The sequence below is a fragment of the Haliotis asinina genome, unplaced genomic scaffold, assembly GCF_037392515.1.
Source record: "Haliotis asinina isolate JCU_RB_2024 unplaced genomic scaffold, JCU_Hal_asi_v2 scaffold_18, whole genome shotgun sequence".
Lineage (NCBI taxonomy): Eukaryota > Metazoa > Mollusca > Gastropoda > Lepetellida > Haliotidae > Haliotis > Haliotis asinina.
In genome coordinates, this window is record NW_027133890.1 from 1,464,065 (window position 1) to 1,488,339 (window position 24,275).

At 45.1% G+C, this 24,275-nt stretch overlaps 1 protein-coding gene across 1 annotated transcript in view; it reads right to left on the bottom strand.

Moving 5' to 3' along the window:
* The window catches only part of LOC137269884 (unconventional myosin-XVI-like), a 268,971-nt gene that overhangs the window by 16,668 nt on the left and 228,028 nt on the right, over positions 1-24,275 (bottom strand). Inside the window, exon 34 of the mRNA XM_067803717.1 lies at positions 17,604-17,654. Within this exon, the coding sequence (XP_067659818.1) occupies positions 17,604-17,654 (51 nt within the window). The remainder of the gene's footprint in view (positions 1-17,603; positions 17,655-24,275) is intronic.

Consider the following 24,275-nt stretch of genomic DNA (forward strand, 5'->3'; position numbering starts at 1 on the left):
TACGTGTGGGCGCTGTTGGGTGCGCAGTCGATGACGCGTTCCAACATCCTCGGTAAGGGAACTGCTTACGACGCTCAGAAACAGTTCGTTTCCAACGTTGAGGATGCTATCAATTCTCCAGTTGATCTCCCGTGGGCCATCGACCGTTACCAAAACGTGTTAGAATACGCCAGATCGAAAGTCAATTACGTGTTCGGCGTGGGGCTGTACATGGCTCCGAGTGATATGCAACTGAGAGTAAAAAAAGTGGTGGGTTATAACAACAAAATAGTCATAGCCACGGCGGATCAAAAGTTGGGTATCAACCCCGATATTAACACCACCTATATCCCACACATTCCACCACGTGAAACGGGTATAGTGACGTCACCCCCGGAGTCTAAAGTTCATGTGGAGGTACCCCCCACACACCCTCATATGCAGGTGGGGGTACCCCCCTATCAGCAGCATATTGATAGTAAAACGGCCCTGGTGGTTGGTGGGGTAGCTTTGGGACTTATTTGGTTAAAGATTTTTTAGCCGCTACGTACACCAGACCCGCCACGGCGACGATGGCTGCCCACAGGTTTTGACTGAGCCACATGGCAGTTTTAGACAGAGCGCTCAACAACCACGAGACGATGCTACCCAGGATGCCGGGAAGGGCTTCGGCGGCTTTACCAGCCAGTTTAGCTAGGCCTTCCCCGAGTTTTTTTATCCAGTCTTTAACACCCCCACCGCCACTTGGAGTTCCGCCGCCGGCAGGCACCACAGTACCCCCTGTCAGTGACACCACCAGGGTTGATATGATGAAACCAAATGCAGTCAGAATGCTGGCGATGGTGATCCCTTGCTCCCGGAACAATATCCGAATCCTGTCTGCTAACGTGGTGTCTCGGTAGAGGACTTGATTGATGGTTTCCCGCACACGGTTGGTCTGGGATTGAAGCTTTTCTTTGTAGCCGGACGCTGTCTCCAACCAGACCTGCCTTTCATCTTCCAAAGTACGTATTCGTTCCTCGATGGTGGCTTTCATAGACTCGTCCTCAGTTTCACCGAGTTTTTTCTTTTCATAGGCGATTTTGTCGTCTATCTCACTCACTTTGGCCGTGCTTTTCCAGAGATGACCACGAATGGTTTGCATCAACAGGTCCAACCCCTTCAGTTCCCGAAAGGTAGTTTCTAGGCCCGGGAAGGGCTTGTTCTCGTAATCAGCCAACACCTTTTCAATATTATAAGTCATGTTTTGAACCGATGTGGCGTCCCTGATGCCTTCCAGATCTTGATTGACCTTCGCGGGAATCTTCTTCGGAGGAATCTTAGGTCGCGCGCCACCGTAATCTCTGAAACCTAGTTCATTTTTAACAAAATTAGGATTAGTTTTACCGACCAATGTTGATAAAGCAAGCGGTTCTCCCGTGATTTTATTCATGAGATCGATCTCCTGGTTATTATATAAAAAACGCAGCTTACCCTCGACAAGGGTAAACTTTGTATAGTCTCGCCACAACGGCTTGATGTCGTCTCTTTTTTCAACTGCTTTGTAATAATCGTCGACGGCGCCCTTCACAAGTGTGGTCCTTGGTGAGAATGAGGTCTCCTGCTCGACAGCCGGCTGTAGGCCAGTACTGAATGAGGTCTCCTGCTCGATCTCTGCATCATTCTTAGGATAATCCCACTCATTATTCATAATCTCATCCCCCATATTATCCATAGGTATGCCTTCAGCCATTATTTAGTATTAAAAATATATTTCGTTTATATATAATAATGTACGGCAGAAAATTAGATCCTTTCAGAAGATTGAGAGAGCCATTAGGAGCCAGAGTCATGCGTCAGTCGGTGACCATCACCAACAATCCCAGCAAGATAGACCAGAATCAAACTCTGCTGGTTAGATTTCCAAACCTTGGTGAGAATGACCTCATTCTACCAGGCACTGTTCGACTGGCGTTCAATATCACGTTGACCTCCGACAACGACAAACGCGAGCTAGTGCGGAACGTGGGTCGAGCCATCATCAAGAAAACGACCGTCAAGATCAGCGGTAACGAGGTGCTGAGCATCGACGACAGCGACGTGTTTCACTGCTACAGGGATCTCTGGAAAAGCGAGAGAGAACGAGTCAATGATGTGTACCAGGGCATCAGCAAATCAACCCGGGCGCGCATAGGGTATGTCTTCACGCAAGACCAGCAAGACAAGCTATCGGACGGTGAAAAGGCCATCGCTCGAGCATACGGGAATCGATTCTGCGTGCCGCTAGACTTCGAGTTGCTCACGGGACACGCGCCGTTTTACCAGGCCGCGCTGGGTGATAGGCTCGAATACAAGCTCACGTTTAACGACTATAGCAAAGTAGTGCGTACGCCGAACGGTGATGAGGCCAGTTATGCCATAGACAACATCTCTCTGGAGTTCGACATGGTCACTAGCCCGGAGCTGGCCAGGTAGGTTCGAAGTCAGTACTCTGGGAAGATGGCTATCCTGTACGATCGCGTACTGAGGCATAGATCAGTCGTGCGAGATAAGAGCGACACTGTGTGGAATATCAACCTGAACGTGCCGGCGCGATCGATGAAAGGTATCCTGGTCGTCCCCGTGGAGGATTACGATCCATTCCGGAGGGACAGCGAGAAGTTTTTCAACCCCGAGATTGAAAAGGTGGAAGTGACCATCGAGGGCGTACCCAACCAGCTGTTCAGTCATGGTATGAGACCACACCAGCAGTGGGATGAGATAAAAAAGCTACCAGTGGGGGATTACATAACAAAGGACCTGGACCTCGGCTCCGTGCAGATCGGTGAATACCTGACCACCAAGTACGCCCTATGGTTGGACATGCGATCCACGGATGATGATAAACTGCACGGTAGCGGGCGTCGTATAGATAACGGCAGCGAAGGGATAACCATCCAGATTACTAAGAAGGCTCAAACCGCTGGTAAGTTGAAATTATATCTGTACGTTATTATGGACGCGCAACTTAATATACACAATGGGAGATTCGTGCAAGCCATCTACTGATGGGGGAGACCCCCACACCCCCCGGGGGTACCCACAACTACCCACTGACCCACACTGCGCCATAGTGTGCGGGCAGACTGGCTGTGGGAAGACCGTTTTCGTGTTGGATATGTTGGAGGGTTACTACAAGGATGTCTTCGATAACATCGTTATCATGTGCCCTACTCTGAGCATGAATAAAACGTACGCGCGACCTTGGGTGATGACGGACCCGGACGTACACAAAATCGACCCTGGAACACGCCTGCAGGACTGGTTGAAAGCTCTTCACGAGAAATTTAAAGGGGAACCGACGCTGTTTATACTGGACGACTGCAGCGCTAATCGCGAGATAACAAAAAAGAGAGACATGCTATCGTACCTGGCCTTCTCCAGCCGGCATGCAAATCACAGCATCTGGGTGCTAACGCAGAAGTTCAACTCGGTGTTGAAAGACCTCAGGGAGCAGACGCGATGGGTGGCCTTATTTCACTGCAAGGACAGGGATTCGTTCGAGGAGTGTTTGAGAGAGAACGATGTGATGAGTAAATTAGAACGGGAACGGGTGAAGAAACAGCTCGCTGAAACTAAACACGCTAAGCTCGTGCTCAAAACCGACCAACCCGTGGCTTATATAGTATGCTAAGCAAAGCTAAGCTAAAGCTAAGCTAAAGCTAAGCTAAAGCTAAGCTAAAGCTAAGCAAAGCTAAGCATATAGCTATGATATTCGAAGTGTTTGTTGTGTGTAACTTAACCTTCATTTCTCTGTGTTTTGTCTGCATCGGGTATTATATAGTTAAAACTAAATCTTACTTGTTATATTATAAGATGGAGTGTGAGGAATTGCTCGAACAGTTAGTACCTGGGGGTACGGCAGGCCCCACTGATGATAAGCGAGAGAAACTGGTGGCGTTGGCTGTTGGCGGCAAAGCCAAACATTACTTTGGAGACTACACTCCGGATAAAATTCACAAAATGTCAGCCGAAGAAATCGATAAGCTGTACGCTAGATACGAGTCCCGGCTCGGAGCAGAAATGACAAAGACAATAGGATCGGCTATGACCCAGATATACACCGGTATTGTGTCATACTTCCTTCCCATTCCACCAGAGCGCCGACTTTACCTGTGGGAAGACCTCGAGAAAGACCCTTTTATCGAACACGCCGTGAGCTCTATCAGCTGCGAGCTGTACCACAAATATGGTATGTTGTTGGCTCCAGTGACGGCGGCGATTATCACGGCAAAGCATTGTCAATTTGAGAGAAAGAATAATAATAATAGTATAGATGGATGCTGCACAGGAAACCCCAGTGGGGGAACTGAGGGAAACCCCTCCCGAGGTGACGGTGGAGACCCCTTCACAGGAACCAGTGGGGGTACACCCCACAGTGGGGGAAGTGACCCCAACAGTAACCAGGCAGAAGAATCCTAAGAGAGTAGCTGCCGGTAAAAAACGGTGGTGTAACCAACATAAAGTGACCAACCCAACCCGACTGTTGTTGGCTGTAGGCGTAACTGCTGCCTTGGCTATCTCGTGGTTATATACACGTGAGGGAAACCCTCACCGTGAGGTACCCCCAAACAGTGAGGTAACCCCCAACAGTGGGGGTACCCCCACTATTAACCCGCATATCATGTTATAATTTTAATATTTTATACCATATACGTAATGTCTGAGGGGAAAACGTTCGTCAACGACGCATACCACGCCACAGTGGTCGCCAGTCTAGCTGTAGGGTACGCTCGGTTGACTAAAATGGTGCTTAAACAACCAACTATCAAGCTAGATTTCAACCTGCAGGATATGGGTATGCTCATAATGAACCTTGGTATGGCGATGGCCACAAAAGACATCCTAGTAAAACAAGGAATAATACCTGAAAATATAATGAAATAAATATAGGATGGCCACGATAGCTATGATGGCCGGTGGGGCGTTAGTGAATGCCCTGGCATTTTCCGGGAGTAATTTCCTCTTCTCGAAACTACGAGATGATCACGCAATACAGGAAGAAAGGAAGCGGCACGATCTCGCTACTGAGAAATTACAAAGGGCACAGGCCGAGTACGCTAAAAAACGCCTCCAGAGGATCGATTTTATTAACGAACAACTCACGCGTGAAAACCATGCCGTTCAAACATTCAACGATGTCGATGAAGCAATGAAAGAATACTACCTACTAACTGGTAAACGATTGGAACCGCTCAATAAACCCACACTCGCTCAATACTACACACCATCCAAGGGACAAATGAATCGTGAACTGGTCTTCATAGTGTTGGGTATAGCAGCTACTGCGTTGGTTGCGAAGCAATTAAATTAAAATACCTATATAAGTAAACATGAGACCCGCTCCATACCGATGCGAATACATACTTATGGGGAAGACCGAGGCCTGTGGTAGGAAATGCAGGAATCAGGGGTTCTGTTGTTTCCATATGGGAAGTCCTAACTACACGTGTTCTGTGTGTGGTATCGGGGTTAAAGGGCACTACTGTCTATGTAAAGCTCACGGAGCGAACGTAGTCAGACATCAACTCATCTACGAGAATAAAAAGGGCTACATAAAAGAACGTAGGCGACTGCTCAAGATAGACTCCAATTAAATGTTTTACACATATCCAACAGTGCGTGAAACAGCCACTTAAGGGTTACCTCCCTTTACTGTGAACCAATTAGACATTGGTTCTCTTAGGTGTAAACACTATGGCTACTGTGCGCGAGCTGAAGCGGGTCGCAAAACAGAGAGGTGTGATCGGGTATTCTCGAATGCGGAAGTCAGCATTGTTGAGATTACTAGGTTTAGAAGCCCCTCCTACGGTAACACAATCAAAAGCTCAAGCAAAACAGCTTGGATACACGGGTTATTCAAACCTGGGGAGAGCCGGGTTAACCGCATTGTTATCACATGCCCCCGTAGCAAAACCTCCCACTGTAAAACAACTGAAAGCCGAGGCACACGATTTGGGTTTAGGCGGGTATTCCCGTATGAGAAAACCACAGCTTGTAGAATTATTACGACAGAATAGAGCTATTGACCTACAGTTCGTGCGCACTGAGCGCGCTGTAGGCAACTATTTGAGAGGTTGGCGCATGCACGTTGATAGAAACATAGTCATTACAGATATCAAGCCTCTGATAGCTGATAAGGTCAACCAGGAACTAAATAACCTAGGAAGTGTCAAGTTTCAGATCACAGTGAAAATGTCGCTCGATAAGCAGGTTGGGAGTACCACTGAATATGTTCAGCCTTACTTACGAGGTCAACAAGAGGTCGTCACACATACAGAGACCATTGACGCATCAATCGATACCAGTTTTCAGCAGATACGAGAATACCTAGAACGCTACACACACTTGGGGTCCGGGTGGGCTGTAGATAAAATCGATAATGTCTATCTAGACATAGCTAACTACGTGCCGTTCAGAGGCGGGTCATACCTAGCCTTGCCTCCCTACTATAAGAACAAACATGCCATAGTAAACGTTAAGAATAGAGGAAACGATTGCCTGAGGTTAGCTATCAGGTCAGCCTTATTTCCAGCTGACACTAATCCGAACAGGCCTTCTAATTATCCTCAGGATGATGGGCTCAACTGGGATGGTATAGATGAACCCACCCCCATATCCCAGATCACTAAAGTAGAAAAACAGAATAATATGGCTATAAATGTCTTTGGGCACGAAGGTAACAAAACAATAGTACACAGGGTCAGCCCGGTGAAGGATCGCCAAGTTATCAATATATTCATGATCCAACGAGGTGACAAGTATCACTACACGTGGATAAAACATCTCAGCCGGTTGTTGCACGACCAGTCGAAACACGATGGGGAAAAACACTTTTGTGTACGATGCCTACACGGTTTCAGTCGAGCTGATTTATTAGAATCCCACCGGGAGGATTGCCAAGGTGTGGGGCAGACGGCTATACGAGTCGACATGCCTAAGGAAGGTGATAATATCCTAAAATTCTGTAACCACAAGAACCAAATGTCTGTGCCTTATATCATATACGCCGACTTCGAAGCCTTGGTTGTGGGTGGGGATTCCCCCACACCCCCCAGTGGTGAGAGCTTCACCCACAAGACACAAGAGCATAAAGCCTGTGGGTTTGGATACATTGTCGTCCGTTGTGACGGGGAAACGAAAGCTCCGGTAGTGTATAGGGGCCCTGACGCGGCTGAAAGGTTTCTAAAGTGTTTGCAGGAGGAAGAAAAAATTATTAGGAATGCATTGTATAAAATCGCTCCCATGCGTCTGACCCAAGACGACAAGCTAGCTCACAAGCGTAGCACTAAATGTCACGTGTGTGACTCACCACTTAACGGTGATTCGGTGAGAGATCACTGCCACATAACTGGTAAGTATAGAGGCGCCGCTCACAGCGCGTGCAACCTCAAGCTTAAAATCAACCCTAAGACAATAAACATCCCCGTTGTCTTTCACAACTTGAGAGGGTACGACTCACACTTGATCATGCAGGCCATCGCGAAAATCGATGGTAATATAACGTGCATCCCCAACAACATGGAGAGATACATCTCCTTCAGCTTAAACGGACTTAGGTTCATTGACTCGTTTCAGTTCCTCCTGTCGTCACTCGACAGTCTGGTCAAGGCCAACAATACCTTCCCTATCACCGATCGATACACAGACGCCGAGACTAGACCCCTGCTTATGAGGAAGGGTGTGTACCCCTATGAGTACATGGATAGTTGGGTCAAGTTCACCGAGACCAGACTACCCCCTATTGACTGCTTTTATAGCAAGCTGAATGAGGCGTCCGTCTCACGAGATGATTACTCGCACGCGACTAACGTATGGAATAAACTGGGTTGTAAGAACCTGGGTGATTATCACGACCTGTACTTGAGGACAGATGTACTGCTGTTAGCCGACGTGTTTGAGACGTTTAGGCGGACGTGTTTCAAGCAGTATAAACTCGACCCCGCATGGTATTACACCAGCCCAGGTCTGTCGTGGGACGCCTTGCTTAAAAAGACCGGAGTTAATTTGGAATTGCTCACAGATTACGACATGCACCTATTCATTGAGAAAGGCTTGCGAGGTGGGATTTCCATGGCATCCAAACGATACGCGAAAGCAAATAATCAATACGTGAAAGGTTACGATCCTAACAAGCCAACCAATCACATTCTCTACCTCGACGCAAACAACCTGTACGGCTGGGCCATGAGTCAGTATCTACCTACAGGGGGATTCGAATGGGTACCCCACGTTGATGTTATGGGGGTTGCACCAGATTCGAACAAAGGTTATATCCTCGAGGTTGACTTAGAGTATACCAAGGAATTACACACATCACACAACAGCTACCCCCTGGCCCCCGAACGTATGAGGGTTAACCCAGACTGGATGTCTGAGTACCAACATAACTTGTTAGGTGGGCGTGTGACAGACGTTGAAAAACTCGTGCCTAACTTAATGAATAAGACCAAGTACATCGTTCACTATCGCAACCTACAGCTGTACCTGTCATTGGGTATGAGGCTGACCAAAATACACAGGGTGCTCATGTTCGACCAGAGCCCATGGATGGAGCCCTACATCAGAATGAACACAGACCTACGAAAAAAAGCCACCAGTGATTTTGAGAAAAATCTCTACAAGCTCATGAACAACTCGGTGTTTGGTAAGACTATGGAGAACCTGAGGAAACGTGTGACCGTGAAGCTGGTTCGGTCGAGTGAGGAAGACAAGCTCAGGAGATTGATAGCCAGTCCAGCATTCAACCGTAGTAAGATATTCACAGACAACCTGGTTGCCCTACACATGAAGAAAAGCCACATAAAATTCAACCGGCCTGTTTACGTGGGGATGAGCATCCTCGATTTATCCAAACACCTGATGTACGACTTTTACTACAACGAGCTCAAGAAACAGTACGGCGACAGGTGTGAAGTGCTGTACACTGACACGGATTCCCTGCTGATGGAGATTCGAACCGAGGACGTGTACGAGGACATGAAAAAACACCTCGATTTATACGACACCAGCGACTACCCTAAGACCCATGCCATACACAGTACGGTAAATAAAAAGGTCCTAGGTAAGATGAAGGACGAGTGTGCTGGCACGCCCATAGCCGAGTACATAGGTTTGAGACCTAAGATGTACTCCATACTGAAAGCCGACAATAGTGAGATCCGGAAGGCTAAGGGGGTTAAGAAGTATGTGGTGAAACAACACATCAAACACGCCAGATTCAAGGAAGACCTGTTCAAGACCCGTACGTTTAAGGCATAAAATGAAGACACTTAGAAGTGATGGACATAAGATATACGGACTGACTATAAACAAGACGTCCCTGTCGCCTATGGACACGAAACGTTGGATAGCTATTGATGGGATAAACACATACGCGTATGGACATGAAAAAATTTGAGGCTATTTACTACAGCCTGCGTGGGTACTGGAAAGGAGCTAGCGCAGTAGATAAGCTAGCTAAAATAGCGCGAGTACCCCCGGAGGAAGCCAAAGCGTGGCTTGAAAAACAAGCCCTGTGGCAGATCTATTTGCCGGCACCACGCTACGTGCCTAGAAGGAGGTTCGGTATTAACATACATAATAGCGTTCACCAGGCAGACCTACTGTTCCTACCCCACGACAAGAGGTACAAGTATGCCTTAACCGTAGTGGACGTAGCCAGTCGTTACAAGGAAGCCGAACCCTTGACCACGAAAGATTCGGCCCAGGTAGCCAGAGGATTCGAACGCATATACAAACGCAGCCCGCTGACGTGGCCAACAGAGCTGCAAGTTGACCCCGGACGGGAGTTCATGGGTGCCGTGTCACAACTGCTAGCCAAACACGATACAAAGGTCAGGCGTGGCACGGCCGGAGCCCATCGCAGCCAAGCCATAGTTGAGAGATTTAATAGGACTTTGGCTGAGCGCTTGTTCGGATATCAGTATGCTAGGGAGATGGCCACCCCTGGAAAACGATCGACTGAATGGGTCACGAGGTTACCCAAGGTGGTGTCGGCAATCAACCATGAAGTCACCCGTCTCACCGGTAAGAAACCGGCAGACGCTATCAAACTAAAATCAATAGTTGCAGAGTCGGCCGCTCCATTGCGTGGGAAGGAGAAACAGATACCAGATAGGGCCCTAGTGAGGTATCTATACCAGCCGGGGGAACACGAGGGTGATAGCCGTAAGCGGGCCACCGATCCTATATGGTCAGTCAAAACTTACAACATAGATAAAGTGGATATGAAAGCCGACGAACCTAACTTGTACTACTTGAGGGATGGGCCGGGTAGGGGGTTTGTAAGAGAAGAATTATTGATCGTACCGTACGGCACAGTGTTACCTCCAACACACGTTAAGTAGTAGGGGTAATAGTAGCAAGAGCTAAGGGCCCAACCAAAGCCTTATTTAGTAAATAAGGCTTTGTAGAGACTTTTCTTGAAAGTGTTTTAGAACTGTCATTCCCTATACTACTGCTTCCTTTGTCCACAGGGCAGATTTGACAGCAGAAGTGACAAGAAAGCTGGCTCTAGATGATTTTGAAACTGGTGTTACTAAAGCTAAAGGGTTAGCTTGTAGACATGACATTCTTATGTCAGGAAGAAACTCCAGTGAGGAATTGGGACTGAGCACAAGACTGGGGTAGAGAGGTCAAGGAAGTATGATACTGAGGATCGCTGGCAACTTGGTCAGATTGTGAAAGACTTAACCGGGTGAAAAAGCGTGGAATTCCCTCATCATTGATGAAAGATGCACAAAATATAGGATGTTTAAACTCATGAAGGGCTCACAAAACTTAAGACTGGGATGATATTTTCTTTTCTGATGAAAGATCTGTTTGGATTTTTCTAAGCTCTAATTTGAAACCTATCTACCAACTCCCAGATCATAGCCCAAAGTGTCACATGCGGTGTGGGATATCATCACATGAAGTTATGTTGTTGTGTATTTTCACTGGAAATTAGATGAAGGAATGATATGTTGACAACATAAATGATCACCTCCTTCCCATGACCCAAACACTGTATAAGATATATGGATTTTCCAGCATGATAATGGCCCAGTAATGACAGTGGTCAGTGATCAGTGGTTGTCAGAAGGAAAACGTTTAAAGTTTTAGACCAGCCCAGCTACAGCCTAGATCTTAACACTACTGGGAATGTGCGGGGAGTAATCGTAACACTACTGGGAATGTGTGGGGAGTAATCGTAACACTACTGGGAATGTGTGGGGAGCAATCGTAACACTACTGGGAATGTGTGGGGAGCAATCGTAACACTACTGGGAATGTGTGGGGAGCAATCGTAACACTACTGGGAATGTGTGGGGAGTAATCGTAACACTACTGGGAATGTGTGGGGAGCAATCGTAACACTACTGGGAATGTGTGGGGAGCAATCGTAACACTACTGGGAATGTGTGGGGAGCAATCGTAACACTACTGGGAATGTGTGGGGAGCAATCGTAACACTACTGGGAATGTGTGGGGAGCAATCGTAACACTACTGGGAATGTGTGGGGAGGAATCGTAACACTACTGGGAATGTGTGGGGAGTAATCGTAACACTACTGGGAATGTGTGGGGAGTAATCGTAACACTACTGGGAATGTGTGGGGAGTAATAGTAACACTACTGGGAATGTGGGGGGAGTAATCGTAACACTACTGGGAATGTGTGGGGAGTAATTGTAACACTACTGGCTATGTGTGGGGAGTAATCGTAACACTACTGGGAATGTGTGGGGAGTAATCGTAACACTACTGGGTATGTGTGGGGAGTAATCGTAACACTACTGGGAATGTGTGGGGGAGTAATCGTAACACTACTGGGAATGTGTGGGGAGTAATCGTAACACTACTGGGAATGTGTGGGGAGTAATTGTAACACTACTGGCTATGTGTGGGGAGCAATCGTAACACTACTGGGAATGTGTGGGGAGTAATCGTAACACTACTGGGTATGTGTGGGGAGTAATCGTAACACTACTGGGAATGTGTGGGGAGTAATCGTAATACTACTGGGAATGTGTGGGGAGTAATCGTAACACTACTGGGAATGTGTGGGGAGTAATCGTAACACTACTGGGAATGTGTGGGGAGTAATCGTAACACTACTGGGAATGTGTGGGGAGTAATCGTAACACTACTGGGAATGTGTGGGGAGTAATCGTAACACTACTGGGAATGTGTGGGGGGTAATCGTAACACTACTGGGAATGTGTGGGGAGTAATCGTAGCACTACTGGGAATGTGTGGGGAGTAATCATAACACTACTGGGAATGTGTGGGGAGTAATGAAGGACAATAAACCAAAACAGAAAGAAATATTGAGGATATGAAGAAAGAAGTCGTTGAATATTGTGGATATTAGGATATGCAAATTATGATCAGATGTGTACTTGGGGACATTCAGTCATGTATAGCACGACCAGGAGGTCTCATATTGTACTGAAAAGAGACATAGAATTTAAGAGAATCAAATCTCAAAGTATTTATGCAAGTACAACTTCAGTAGTTTATATACATGCATTAGATATTTGCCCACATAACCTTCTCAGTTATTTCTGGGAATACCATAAAACAGTATAACAGCCCTTGAGACAAGACAGTGTAACAACAGCCCCTGAGACAAGACCATGTAACAACAGCCCTTGAGACAAGACAGTGTAACAACAGCTCCTGAGACAAGACAGTGTAACAACAGTCCCTGAGACAAGACTATGTAACAACAGTCCCTGAGACAAGACTATGTAACAACAGCTCCTGAGACAAGACAGTGTAACAACAGCTCCTGAGACAAGACAGTGTAACAACAGCTCCTGAGACAAGACAGTGTAAGAACAGCTCCTGAGACAAGACCATGTAACAACAGCTCCTGAGACAAGACAGTGTAACAACAGCTCCTGAGACAAGACAGTGTAACAACAGCTCCTGAGACAAGACAGTGTAACAACAGCTCCTGAGACAAGACGACGTAACAACAGCTCCTGAGACAAAACAGTGTAACAACAGCCCCTGAGACAAGACAGTGTAACAACAGCTCCTGAGACAAGACAGTGTAAGAACAGCTCCTGAGACAAGGCCATGTAACAACAGCTCCTGAGACAAGACAGTGTAACAACAGCTCCTGAGACAAGACAGTGTAACAACAGCTCCTGAGACAAGACAGTGTAAAAACAGCTCCTGAGACAAGACCATGTAACAACAGCTCCCGAGACAAGACAGTGAGACAACAGCTCCTGAGACAAGACAGTGTGACAACAGCTCCTGTGACATGACAGTGTAACAACAGCTCCTGAGACAAGACAGTGTAACAACAGCTCCTGAGACAAGACAGTCGCTGTTAAAGCTTGAGGCAACGTCTTGCTATTCCTGGAGACAAAATATTTGATGAGTCACTGAACAACGAAAATAGACTGCTGTCAGACTGCTGTGTAGTGAAGGTGGTGTTGGCAGCTGCTGCAGTATAACACAGGTGTAAGGAGAAATGTGCTCGACCTGTACATACTTATGAAAAGATAGAGGTATACTGCACGGTAAAATAGGTAGATAAAAATAGGTCCCAACAGTCATTATTCCTGGACCAATGAACAACAAAGTAAAGCACACTATCCAAAAACTCATCCATAAATAGAGTTTAGCGCATGGACTTTTACACCAATTTAGAAGACAGTGATGTCTTTGCAACCAAGTGGACACTCTTAGATAATGGTAACGACATAGCACCGTCACAACATCGGGTCTCCGGCCACTGAGACCAATCTCTTTCAGCTTTGAGTATGTGTAAGGATAATATGGGATATGTCATAACACATGTATAGCTGAATACATCTGTTGTAACACACAGCTAGGTATTTCTACCATAACACACAGATAGGTATTTCTACCATAACACACAGCTAGGTATATCTGTCATAACACATAGTTTAGTATATCTGTCATTACACATAGTTTAGTATATCTGTCATTACACATAGTTTAGTATATCTGTCATTACACATAGTTTAGTATATCTGTCATTACACACAGCAGAGTATATCTATCATAACATATAGCTGGGTATATCTGTCATAACACATACCTGGATATATCTCTCACAAAACATAGCTGTTTATATCTGTCATAACACATACAACAAGCTGGGTGTCTCTACATGATCTTGAATATCTGTGGAGAGTCTAGGGTATATTTCCACCCATATGTGCTCTCTGTAAACTTGAGGTGAAACATGTGCTATCAGGAGATGTAGGCCAGTTCATCAGGAATATCAGGGCAATATCCTACACCTGAGAATATGCTTGGAACTCCCTCTGACGTCTGAAACCCGCACTGATATCTGCAGCCAGAATATGGCAAGGAAACCATGTGGTAGCAAATTTGCTTGTAGTGGTAGCATATATCTCAGTGGTACTGCCAACTGTGATTGTAACTGGTGTCAGCTACACATGTAGTTGTTCCCCAACTGGTGTCAGCTACACATATAGTTGTTCCGCAACTGCCTGTAATGTCGTATATGCCATCGATATCTTATTCCCTACCTGTGTGACATCTGTATTCCCCACATATGTGACGTGTCTTATTCCCTACCTGTGTGACATCTCTATTCCCCACCTATGTGACATGTCTTATTCCCTACTCATGTGATATCTCTATTCCCTTCCCCACCTATGTGACATGTCTTATTCCCTACCCGTGTGATATCTCTATTCCCCACCTATGTGACATGTCTTATTCCCTACCCATGTGATATCTCTATTCCCCACCTATGTGACATCTCTATTCCCCACATATGTGACATGTCTTATTCCCTACCTGTGTGACATCTCTATTCCCCACCTATGTGACATGTCTTATTCCGTACCCATGTGATATCTCTATTCCCCACCTATGTGACATGTCTTATTCCCTACCCATGTGACATCTCTATTCCCCACCTATGTAACATGTCTTATTCCCTACCTGTGTGACATCTCTATTCCCCACCTATGTGACATGTCTTATTCCCTACCCGTGTGACATCTCTATTCCCCACCTATGTGACATGTCTTATTCCGTACCCATGTGACATCTCTAATCCCCACCTATATAACATGTCTTATTCCCTACCTGTGTGACATCTCTATTCCCCACATATGTGACATGTCTTATTCCCTACCCATGTGACATCTCTATTCCCCACATATGTGACATGTCTTATTCCCTACCCATGTGATATCTCTATTCCCCACACATGTGCCATGTCTTATTCCCTACCCATGTGATATCTCTATTCCCCACCTTGTGACATGTCTTATTCCCTACCTGTGTGACATCTCTATTCCCCAGCTATGTGACATGTCTTATTCCCTACCCATGTGATATCTCTATTCCCCAGCTATGTGACATGTCTTATTCCCTACCCATGTGATATCTCTATTCCCCACCTACGTGACATGTCTTATTCCCTACCTGTGTGACATCTCTATTCCCCACCTATTTAACATGTCTTATTCCCTACCTGTGTGATATATCTATTCCCCACCTATGTGGCATGTCTTATTCTTCATCTATGTGACATGATTTATCCCCTACCTGTGTCACATGTCTTTATCCTAACATGTGCGATATCACCCTTTCCTCACATGTTTGACATGACATATTCCCCAACTGTGGACATGAGTTCTTTCTCTCCTATGTGAGATGACTTATTCCCCACATGTACAATATGACTTACTACACACCTGTGAGACATGACTTATTCCCCACACGTACAACATGACTTACTATACTCCTGTGAGACATGACTTACTATATTCCTGTGAGACATGACTTATTCCCCACATGTACAACATGACTTACTATACTCCTGTGAGACATGACTTACTATATTCCTGTGAGACATGACTTATTCCCCACATGTACAACATGACTTACTATACACCTGTGAGACATGACTTACTATACTCCGGTGAGACATGACTTACTATACTCCTGTGAGACATGACTTACTATATTCCTGTGAGACATGACTTATTCCCCACATGTACAACATGACTTACTATACACCTGTGAGACATGACTTACTATACTCCGGTGAGACATGACTTACTATACACCTGTGAGACATGACTTACTATACACCTGTGAGACATGACTTATTCCCCACATGTACAACATGACTTACTATACTCCTGTGAGACATGACTTGTTCCCCACATGTACAACATGACTTACTATACTCCTGTGAGACATGACTTGTTCCCCACATGTACAACATGACTTACTATACTCCTGTGAGACATGACTTATTCCCCACATGTACAACATGACTTACTATACACCTGTGAGACATCACTTACTATACTCCTGTGAGACATGACTTATTCCCCACATGTACAACATGACTTACTATACACCTGTGAGACATCACTTACTATACTCCTGTGAGACATGACTTATTCCCCACATGTACAACATGACTTACTATACTCCTGTGAGACATGACTTATTATACTCCTGTGAGACATCACTTACTATACTCCTGTGAGACATGACTTACTCCACACCTGTGAGACATGACTTATTACCCACATGTACAACATGACTTACTACACACCTGTGAGACATGACTTACTATACACCTGTGAGACATGACTTATTCCCCACATGTACAACATGACTTACTATACTCCTGTGAGACATGACTTGTTCCCCACATGTACAACATGACTTACTATATTCCTGTGAGACATGACTTGTGCCCCACATGTACAACATGACTTACTATACACCTGTGAGACATCACTTACTCCACACCTGTGAGACATGACTTATTACCCACATGTACAACATGACTTACTACACACCTGTGAGACATGACTTACTATACACCTGTGAGACATGACTTATTCCCCACATGTACAACATGACTTACTATACTCCTGTGAGACATGACTTGTTCCCCACATGTACAACATGACTTACTATACTCCTGTGAGACATGACTTATTCCCCACATGTACAACATGACTTACTATACACCTGTGAGACATCACTTACTATACTCCTGTGAGACATGACTTATTCCCCACATGTACAACATGACTTACTATACACCTGTGAGACATCACTTACTATACACCTGTGAGACATGACTTATTCCCCACATGTACAACATGACTTACTACACACCTGTGAGACATCACTTACTATACTCCTGTGAGACATGACTTATTCCCCACATGTACAACATGACTTACTATACTCCTGTGAGAAATGACTTACTATACTCCAGTGAGACATGACTCATTCCCCATCTGTGTGACATGACATCTTTCACACCTGTGTGATATGTCTTATCCCCAGTTTAAGTAAACTCGGGCAGTACACTGCCTATACTGGTCAAACAAACCCTAGTAGAAGGCTGTATCAGATAACCTTGAGCAACCTATCAATGTCCAATCAAATGAGAGATGATAGAACACAATCTTATACTAGGATTTATAAAACTCAGTACAGGCAGTGTGATAATACTGAACCTTAGTTTACCTACAGCAGTCTTCTTCCTCACCTGTGTCACATGTTCTTCCTCACCTGTGTCACATGTTCTATTGCAATACAACTAACGAGACAGCTACTCACCGATGTCGTCAGGTATCTCAAGATCCATGTTGTAGGGTAAGGGGGACCTCTCTGCAATAGAACATAGAACATCTTCAGTTTAAAGTTAACATGCACATAGAATCATCCAACCATCTTACTCAAACATGGCTACCAATGAAACCATTTTGGAGTAAGATGGCTGGATGCTTCAGATTTCAAATATCAAGCACAACTGTTGGAAATGTTTGCTAGTGCGAATGATTAATCCTCGGACCTACTAGTATTCAAAGCAAGGACGCTCCTAGATAATCAGGCTTCAAAACAAGGAAGTAACAAAACATTTAGGCTTCAACACAAGGGAGCAACAAACATTTAGGCTTCAAAACAAGGGAGCAATCAAACATTTAGGCTTCAACACAAGGGAGCAACAAAATATTTAGGCCTCAACAGAAGGGAGCAACAAAATATTTAGGCTTCAAAACAAGGGAGGAACAAAACATTTAGGCTTCAAAACAAGGGAGCAACAAACATTTAGGCTTCAAAACAAGGGAGCAACAAACATTTAGGCTTCAACAGAAGGGAGCAATCAAACATTTAGGCTTCAACACAAGGGAGCAACAAAATATTTAGGCTTCATCACAAGGGAGCAACAAAATATTTAGGCTTCAACACAAGGGAGCAACAAACATTTAGGCTTCAACACAAGGGAGGAACAAAACATTTAGGCTTCAACACAAGGGAGCAACAAACATTTAGGCTTCAACACAAGGGAGCAACAAAACATTTAGGCTTCAACACAAGGGAGCAATCAAACATTTAGGCTTCAACAGAAGGGAGCAACAAACATTTAGGCTTCAACACAAGGGAGCAACAAAACATTTAGGCTTCAACACAAGGGAGCAATCAAACATTTAGGCTTCAACAGAAGGGAGCAACAAAATATTTAGGCTTCATTACAAGGGAGCAACAAAATATTTAGGCTTCATCACAAGGGAGGAACAAAACATTTAGGCTTCAACACAAGGGAGCAACAAACATTTAGGCTTCAACACAAGGGAGCAACAAAACATTTAGGCTTCAACACAAGGGAGCAATCAAACATTTAGGCTTCAACAGAAGGGAGCAACAAAACATTTAGGCTTCAACACAAGGGAGCAACAAAACATTTAGGCTTCAACACAAGGGAGCAACAAAACATTTAGGCTTCAAAACAAGGGAGGAACAAAACATTTAGGCTTCAACACAAGGGAGCAACAAAACATTTAGGCTTCAACACAAGGGAGCAACAAAACATTTAGGCTTCAACACAAGGAAGCAACAAAACATTTAGGCTTCAACACAAGGGAGCAATCAAACATTTAGGCTTCAACACAAGGGAGCAACAAAACATTTAGGCTTCAACACAAGGAAGCAACAAAACATTTAGGCTTCAACACAAGGGAGCAACAAAACATTTAGGCTTCAACAGAAGGGAGCAACAAACATTTAGGCTTCAACACAAGGGAGCAACAAAACATTTAGGCTTCAACACAAGGAAGCAACAAAACATTTAGGCTTCAACACAAGGGAGCAACAAACATTTAGGCTTCAACAGAAGGGAGCAACAAAACATTTAGGCTACAACACAAGGGAGCAACAAAACATTTAGGCTTCAAAACACAAGACAAGGAGGCAACAAGACGAGAAGTTGCACTCCCTCAATATCAATAGTGTGTGATACATCACAGTGTAATCAGTGGGAGACACACACTGGACCAAGACAAACAAGGTATTTTCTGGGTTTGCATGTGACTACAACAGACATATTGGATGGTCTCCCTAGCTGGGTGTAACTGCGTTGTACTGAGAGGCCTGCAGTATCTGCAGTATCGTGTGTCTGGGATGTCAAGGATAGTATTCCCCTACAAGAAGCAGGTTGATGGTTTCTCCATATGTTGCTATTTTCATCAGTACTTGTTTACTGTTTGCTGGGATTCGCTGCTGCTGGTGTCTGCTTAAATGCCAGTCAAGTTCATGAATGAAACTGCTTTTAAATATTTGCTCTGATCTCATTTTCTATTTCTATCTGATTCAGTTGCAAGTTCCATGTCTTCTGCCTCACCACAGCATTCATTTACAGCATAGCATCATGTGACTCACTGTCCTCCAGACTGTCCTGAACCATCACTCTAGTCTTATACTAATAATCATCATCTAAGTCGCCCAACACCAAGGGATTACTGGCGGTGTTCAATCAGAATCTAATGCTGAGTTTCTCAATATACAGAATTTTAGCAATGCAGAGAGTGCAAGGCAGTAGGAAAATTACTGTGGTTCAGGGACTGTGAGACAGGATACCCACACCCATTCTCTTTCCATGACTTTGCCAGACCCTGACTCTGGCCTCTTTTGCTGTGTCCTGACACACGGACAGCAGATACATCAATTTGTCCAACCACGACAGGAATCCCATCCAGAGAGTTAACGTGAACATGTTGAACACAGTACACCACAGACCTGCACTTTAGTATTACAGAATACTGAGTTCAGATTATGAATATAGATGTATCTAGGTAAACTCTCACTGGATTGTCTGGTCCGGACTTGATTTGCAGGATGGGTTAGGGTAACCCTGACTAGCCTGGTCCGGACTTGATTTGCAGGATGGGTTAGGGTAACCCTGACTAGCCTGGTCCGGACTTGATTTGCAGGATGGGTTAGGGTAACCCTGACTAGCCTGGTCCGGACTTGATTTGCAGGATGGGTAACACTGTAACTAGGGTAACTAGGGTAACCCTGACTAGCTGGAATACTGCTGATTGTTATACAACAACCAACAATGACATTTCATTTCTAGATTGTCTGGAAAAGTGCAGGTAGTGTTTGTGAATTTCAGCAGGAAGTCACTCACTTCTTTTCTCCCCAGACCAGCTTAACATCCTCAATAACGGAGAGGGGAGGGACAGAAATGGAAAGTGAACATACTTTTCAACATGGAGTCTGGGGGTGAAGTTTGATAGTTGTGAGTGTTTTTATGTAATCGATCAAAACCTCCTCCTTAGTTTTGTTGGAAAAAGTAAGCCCACCACCAAAGGAAATAGGGGAGGACCTGACAAGATTTCATTTCTCAGGCTTACTTTTTTAAACAAAACCAAATAGGAAGTTCTGCCCCAACTTATAAACCAACAGATATATTTTTGGTATAATTTGTATATTTGGTATTTACTACTGAAATCAACTGGGATACAACTGATATTGAAAGTTTTCAAGTATGTGATAATATTCAGTTGTAGCAAGACAAAGCTGTATCAGTCTTAAAAAAGTAATAATTCAACATCAAGGGGTGTTCACAAAATCCCTAATTTATGGGCCATTGTGTAGAAAATCAAGGGAATTTCTCAAAGAATGCAAAACTGCCCGCAGAGTCACTTGAGGTTTACAATATTTGCGATTTAATCAACATGACCACAGAGTTAGTGGACACAGTCAGGATGTCATATGTGGGATGACTGTACATTGGCTGCAATAGTTTTATATTGTTTCTGGTTTATAGTGCATCTTGCACACATTCCAACATTCTCTGCATTAATTGTAGGAATTCCTCATTTTTTAATCACAAGGTTACCCAGAGTTTCCACAGCTGCCTCCCTACCGGCAGCTGAGCAAGGATGGAGATACAGCTATAGGCTGTTCACCTCGCACTCTTGTCAGACAGGCAAGGCACAGATAACACCAGGAGTTTGCCAGCACATGTTAACTGCCCAGAACACCAGGTGAATCTTATCTAAAGATTATAGTACATTACTCTGTTTGGAACTTCATGCGGATTGTAACAGAAATGAAATGCACGAAAAAATGACTTAAGTATATTGTCCTTCATAAAACATATGAAGTCCCAAGTCAGAACTGACCTTGTGATGACCCTGCCTATCTCAACAAGACAATGAGGGGATTGCAGTCATGAGAGCTGGTGGGGGCATGGTGCTTATGTGTGAGTGGCACGTGCTATACTGTGACTGTGAAAGCACTAATCCATGATTATGCAAGCACAAAACCATGAGTACTCCTCTATGTCTGTGCAAGTACTAATACAGAAGGCAATTGAAGGCATGCTACAGTACTGGATATTATCTAACTTCCAAACACACTGCTCTTATTTGACAATTTGTGTATCAGTCGGATTCACTGATGAGAATTGTTCACATCTAAGGCTAAGAATATGCACAAAATCACTTTAACTGGTTGCCATGGTGATGACACTATAGTGGAGTTTTGTACTGGGCAGAGGGAATCCAACGGTCAAGTGCATGAGCATCATCAACATTCTAATGATTATCTCTACCTGGTTCACAAGAGTACCATATGGAGAGAGTGGTCACCATGCAGGACTGATGGTTACCATATGGAGAGAGTGGTCACCATGTAGTACCACTGGTTATCATATGGAGAGAGTGGTCACCATGCAGGACTGATGGCTACCATATGGAGAGAGTGGTCACCATGTAGTACCACTGGTTATCATATGGAGAGAGTGGTCACCATGCAGGACTGATAGTTATCATATGGACAGAATGGTCACCATGTAGTCACCACTGGTTATCATATGGAGAGAATGGTCACCATGTAGTCACCACTGGTTATCATATGGAGAGAATGGTCACCAATGTAGTACCACTGATTATCATATGGAGAGAATGGTCACCATGCAAATATGACAACATGTTTATCGTATGGAGAGAATGATCACCATTTAGTACCGATGGTTATCATATGGAGAGAATGGTCACCATGCAGGACTGATAGTTATCATATGGAGAGAGTGGTCACCATGCAGGACTGATAGTTATCATATGGAGAGAGTGGTCACCATGCAGGACTGATAGTTACCATATGGAGAGAGTGGTCACCATGTAGTACCACTGGTTATCATATGGAGAGAGTGGTCACCATGCAGGACTGATAGTTATCATATGGAGAGAATGGTCACCATGTAGTACCACTGGTTATCATATGGAGAGAATGGTCACCATGCAGGACTGATAGTTATCATATGGAGAGAGTGGTCACCATGTAGTACCACTGGTTATCATATGGAGAGAGTGGTCACCATGTAGTACCACTGGTTATCATATGGAGAGAATGGTCACCATGCAAATATGACAACATGTTTATCGTATGGAGAGAATGATCACCATTTAGTACCGATGGTTATCATATGGAGAGAATGGTCACCATGCAGGACTGATAGTTATCATATGGAGAGAGTGGTCACCATGCAGGACTGATAGTTATCATATGGAGAGAGTGGTCACCATGCAGACTGATAGTTACCATATGGAGAGAGTGGTCACCATGTAGTACCACTGGTTATCATATGGAGAGAGTGGTCACCATGCAGGACTGATAGTTATCATATGGAGAGAATGGTCACCATGTAGTACCACTGGTTATCATATGGAGAGAGTGGTCACCATGCAGGACTGATAGTTATCATATGGAGAGAATGGTCACCATGTAGTACCACTGGTTATCATATGGAGAGAGTGGTCACCATGTAGTACCACTGGTTATCATATGGAGAGAGTGGTCACCATGCAGGACTGATAGTTACCATATGGAGAGAATGGTCACCATGTAGTCACCACTGGTTATCATATGGAGAGAATGGTCACCAATGTAGTACCACTGATTATCATATGGAGAGAATGGTCACCATGCAAATATGACAACATGTTTATCGTATGGAGAGAATGATCACCATTTAGTACCGATGGTTATCATATGGAGAGAATGGTCACCATGCAGTACCGATGGTTATTTTAGGGAGAGAATGATCACCATGTAGTACCAACGGTTATCATATGGAGAGAATGGTAACCTTGCAATATGATAACATGGCCGTTCCCACCTCCACATCCACCTCCACCACTCAAACCACCACATCCAGACCCATTCCTCACACCACCACATCCAGCCCCATCCCTCACATAGCCACATCCAGCCCCATCCCTCACACCACCACATCCACCTCCATGACTTACACCACCACATCCAGCCCCATCCCTCACACCACCACATCCAGCCCCATCCCTCACACCACCACATCCACCTCCATGACTTACACCACCACATCCAGCCCCATCCCTCACATCACCACATCCAGCCCCATCCCTCACATAGCCACATCCAGCCCCATCCCTCACACCACCACATCCACCTCCATGACTTACACCACCACATCCAGCCCCATCCCTCACACCACCACATCCAGCCCCATCCCTCACACCACCACATCCACCTCCATGACTTACACCACCACATCCAGCCCCATCCCTCACATCACCACATCCAGCCCCATCCCTCACATAGCCACATCCAGCCCCATTCCTCACATCACCACATCCAGCCCCATCCCTCATACCACCACATCCAGCCCCATTCCTCACATCACCACATCCAGCCCCATCCCTCACACCACCACATCCAGCCCCATCCCTCACACCACCACATCCAGCCCCATCCCTCACACCACCACATCCACCTCCATGACTTACACCACCACATCCAACCCCATCCCTCACACCACCACATCCATCTCCATGACTTACACCACCACATCCAGCCCCATCCCTCACACCACCACATCCAGCCCCATCGCTCACACCACCACATCCACCCCCATCCCTCACACCACCACATCCAGCCCCATCCCTCACACCACCACATCCACCC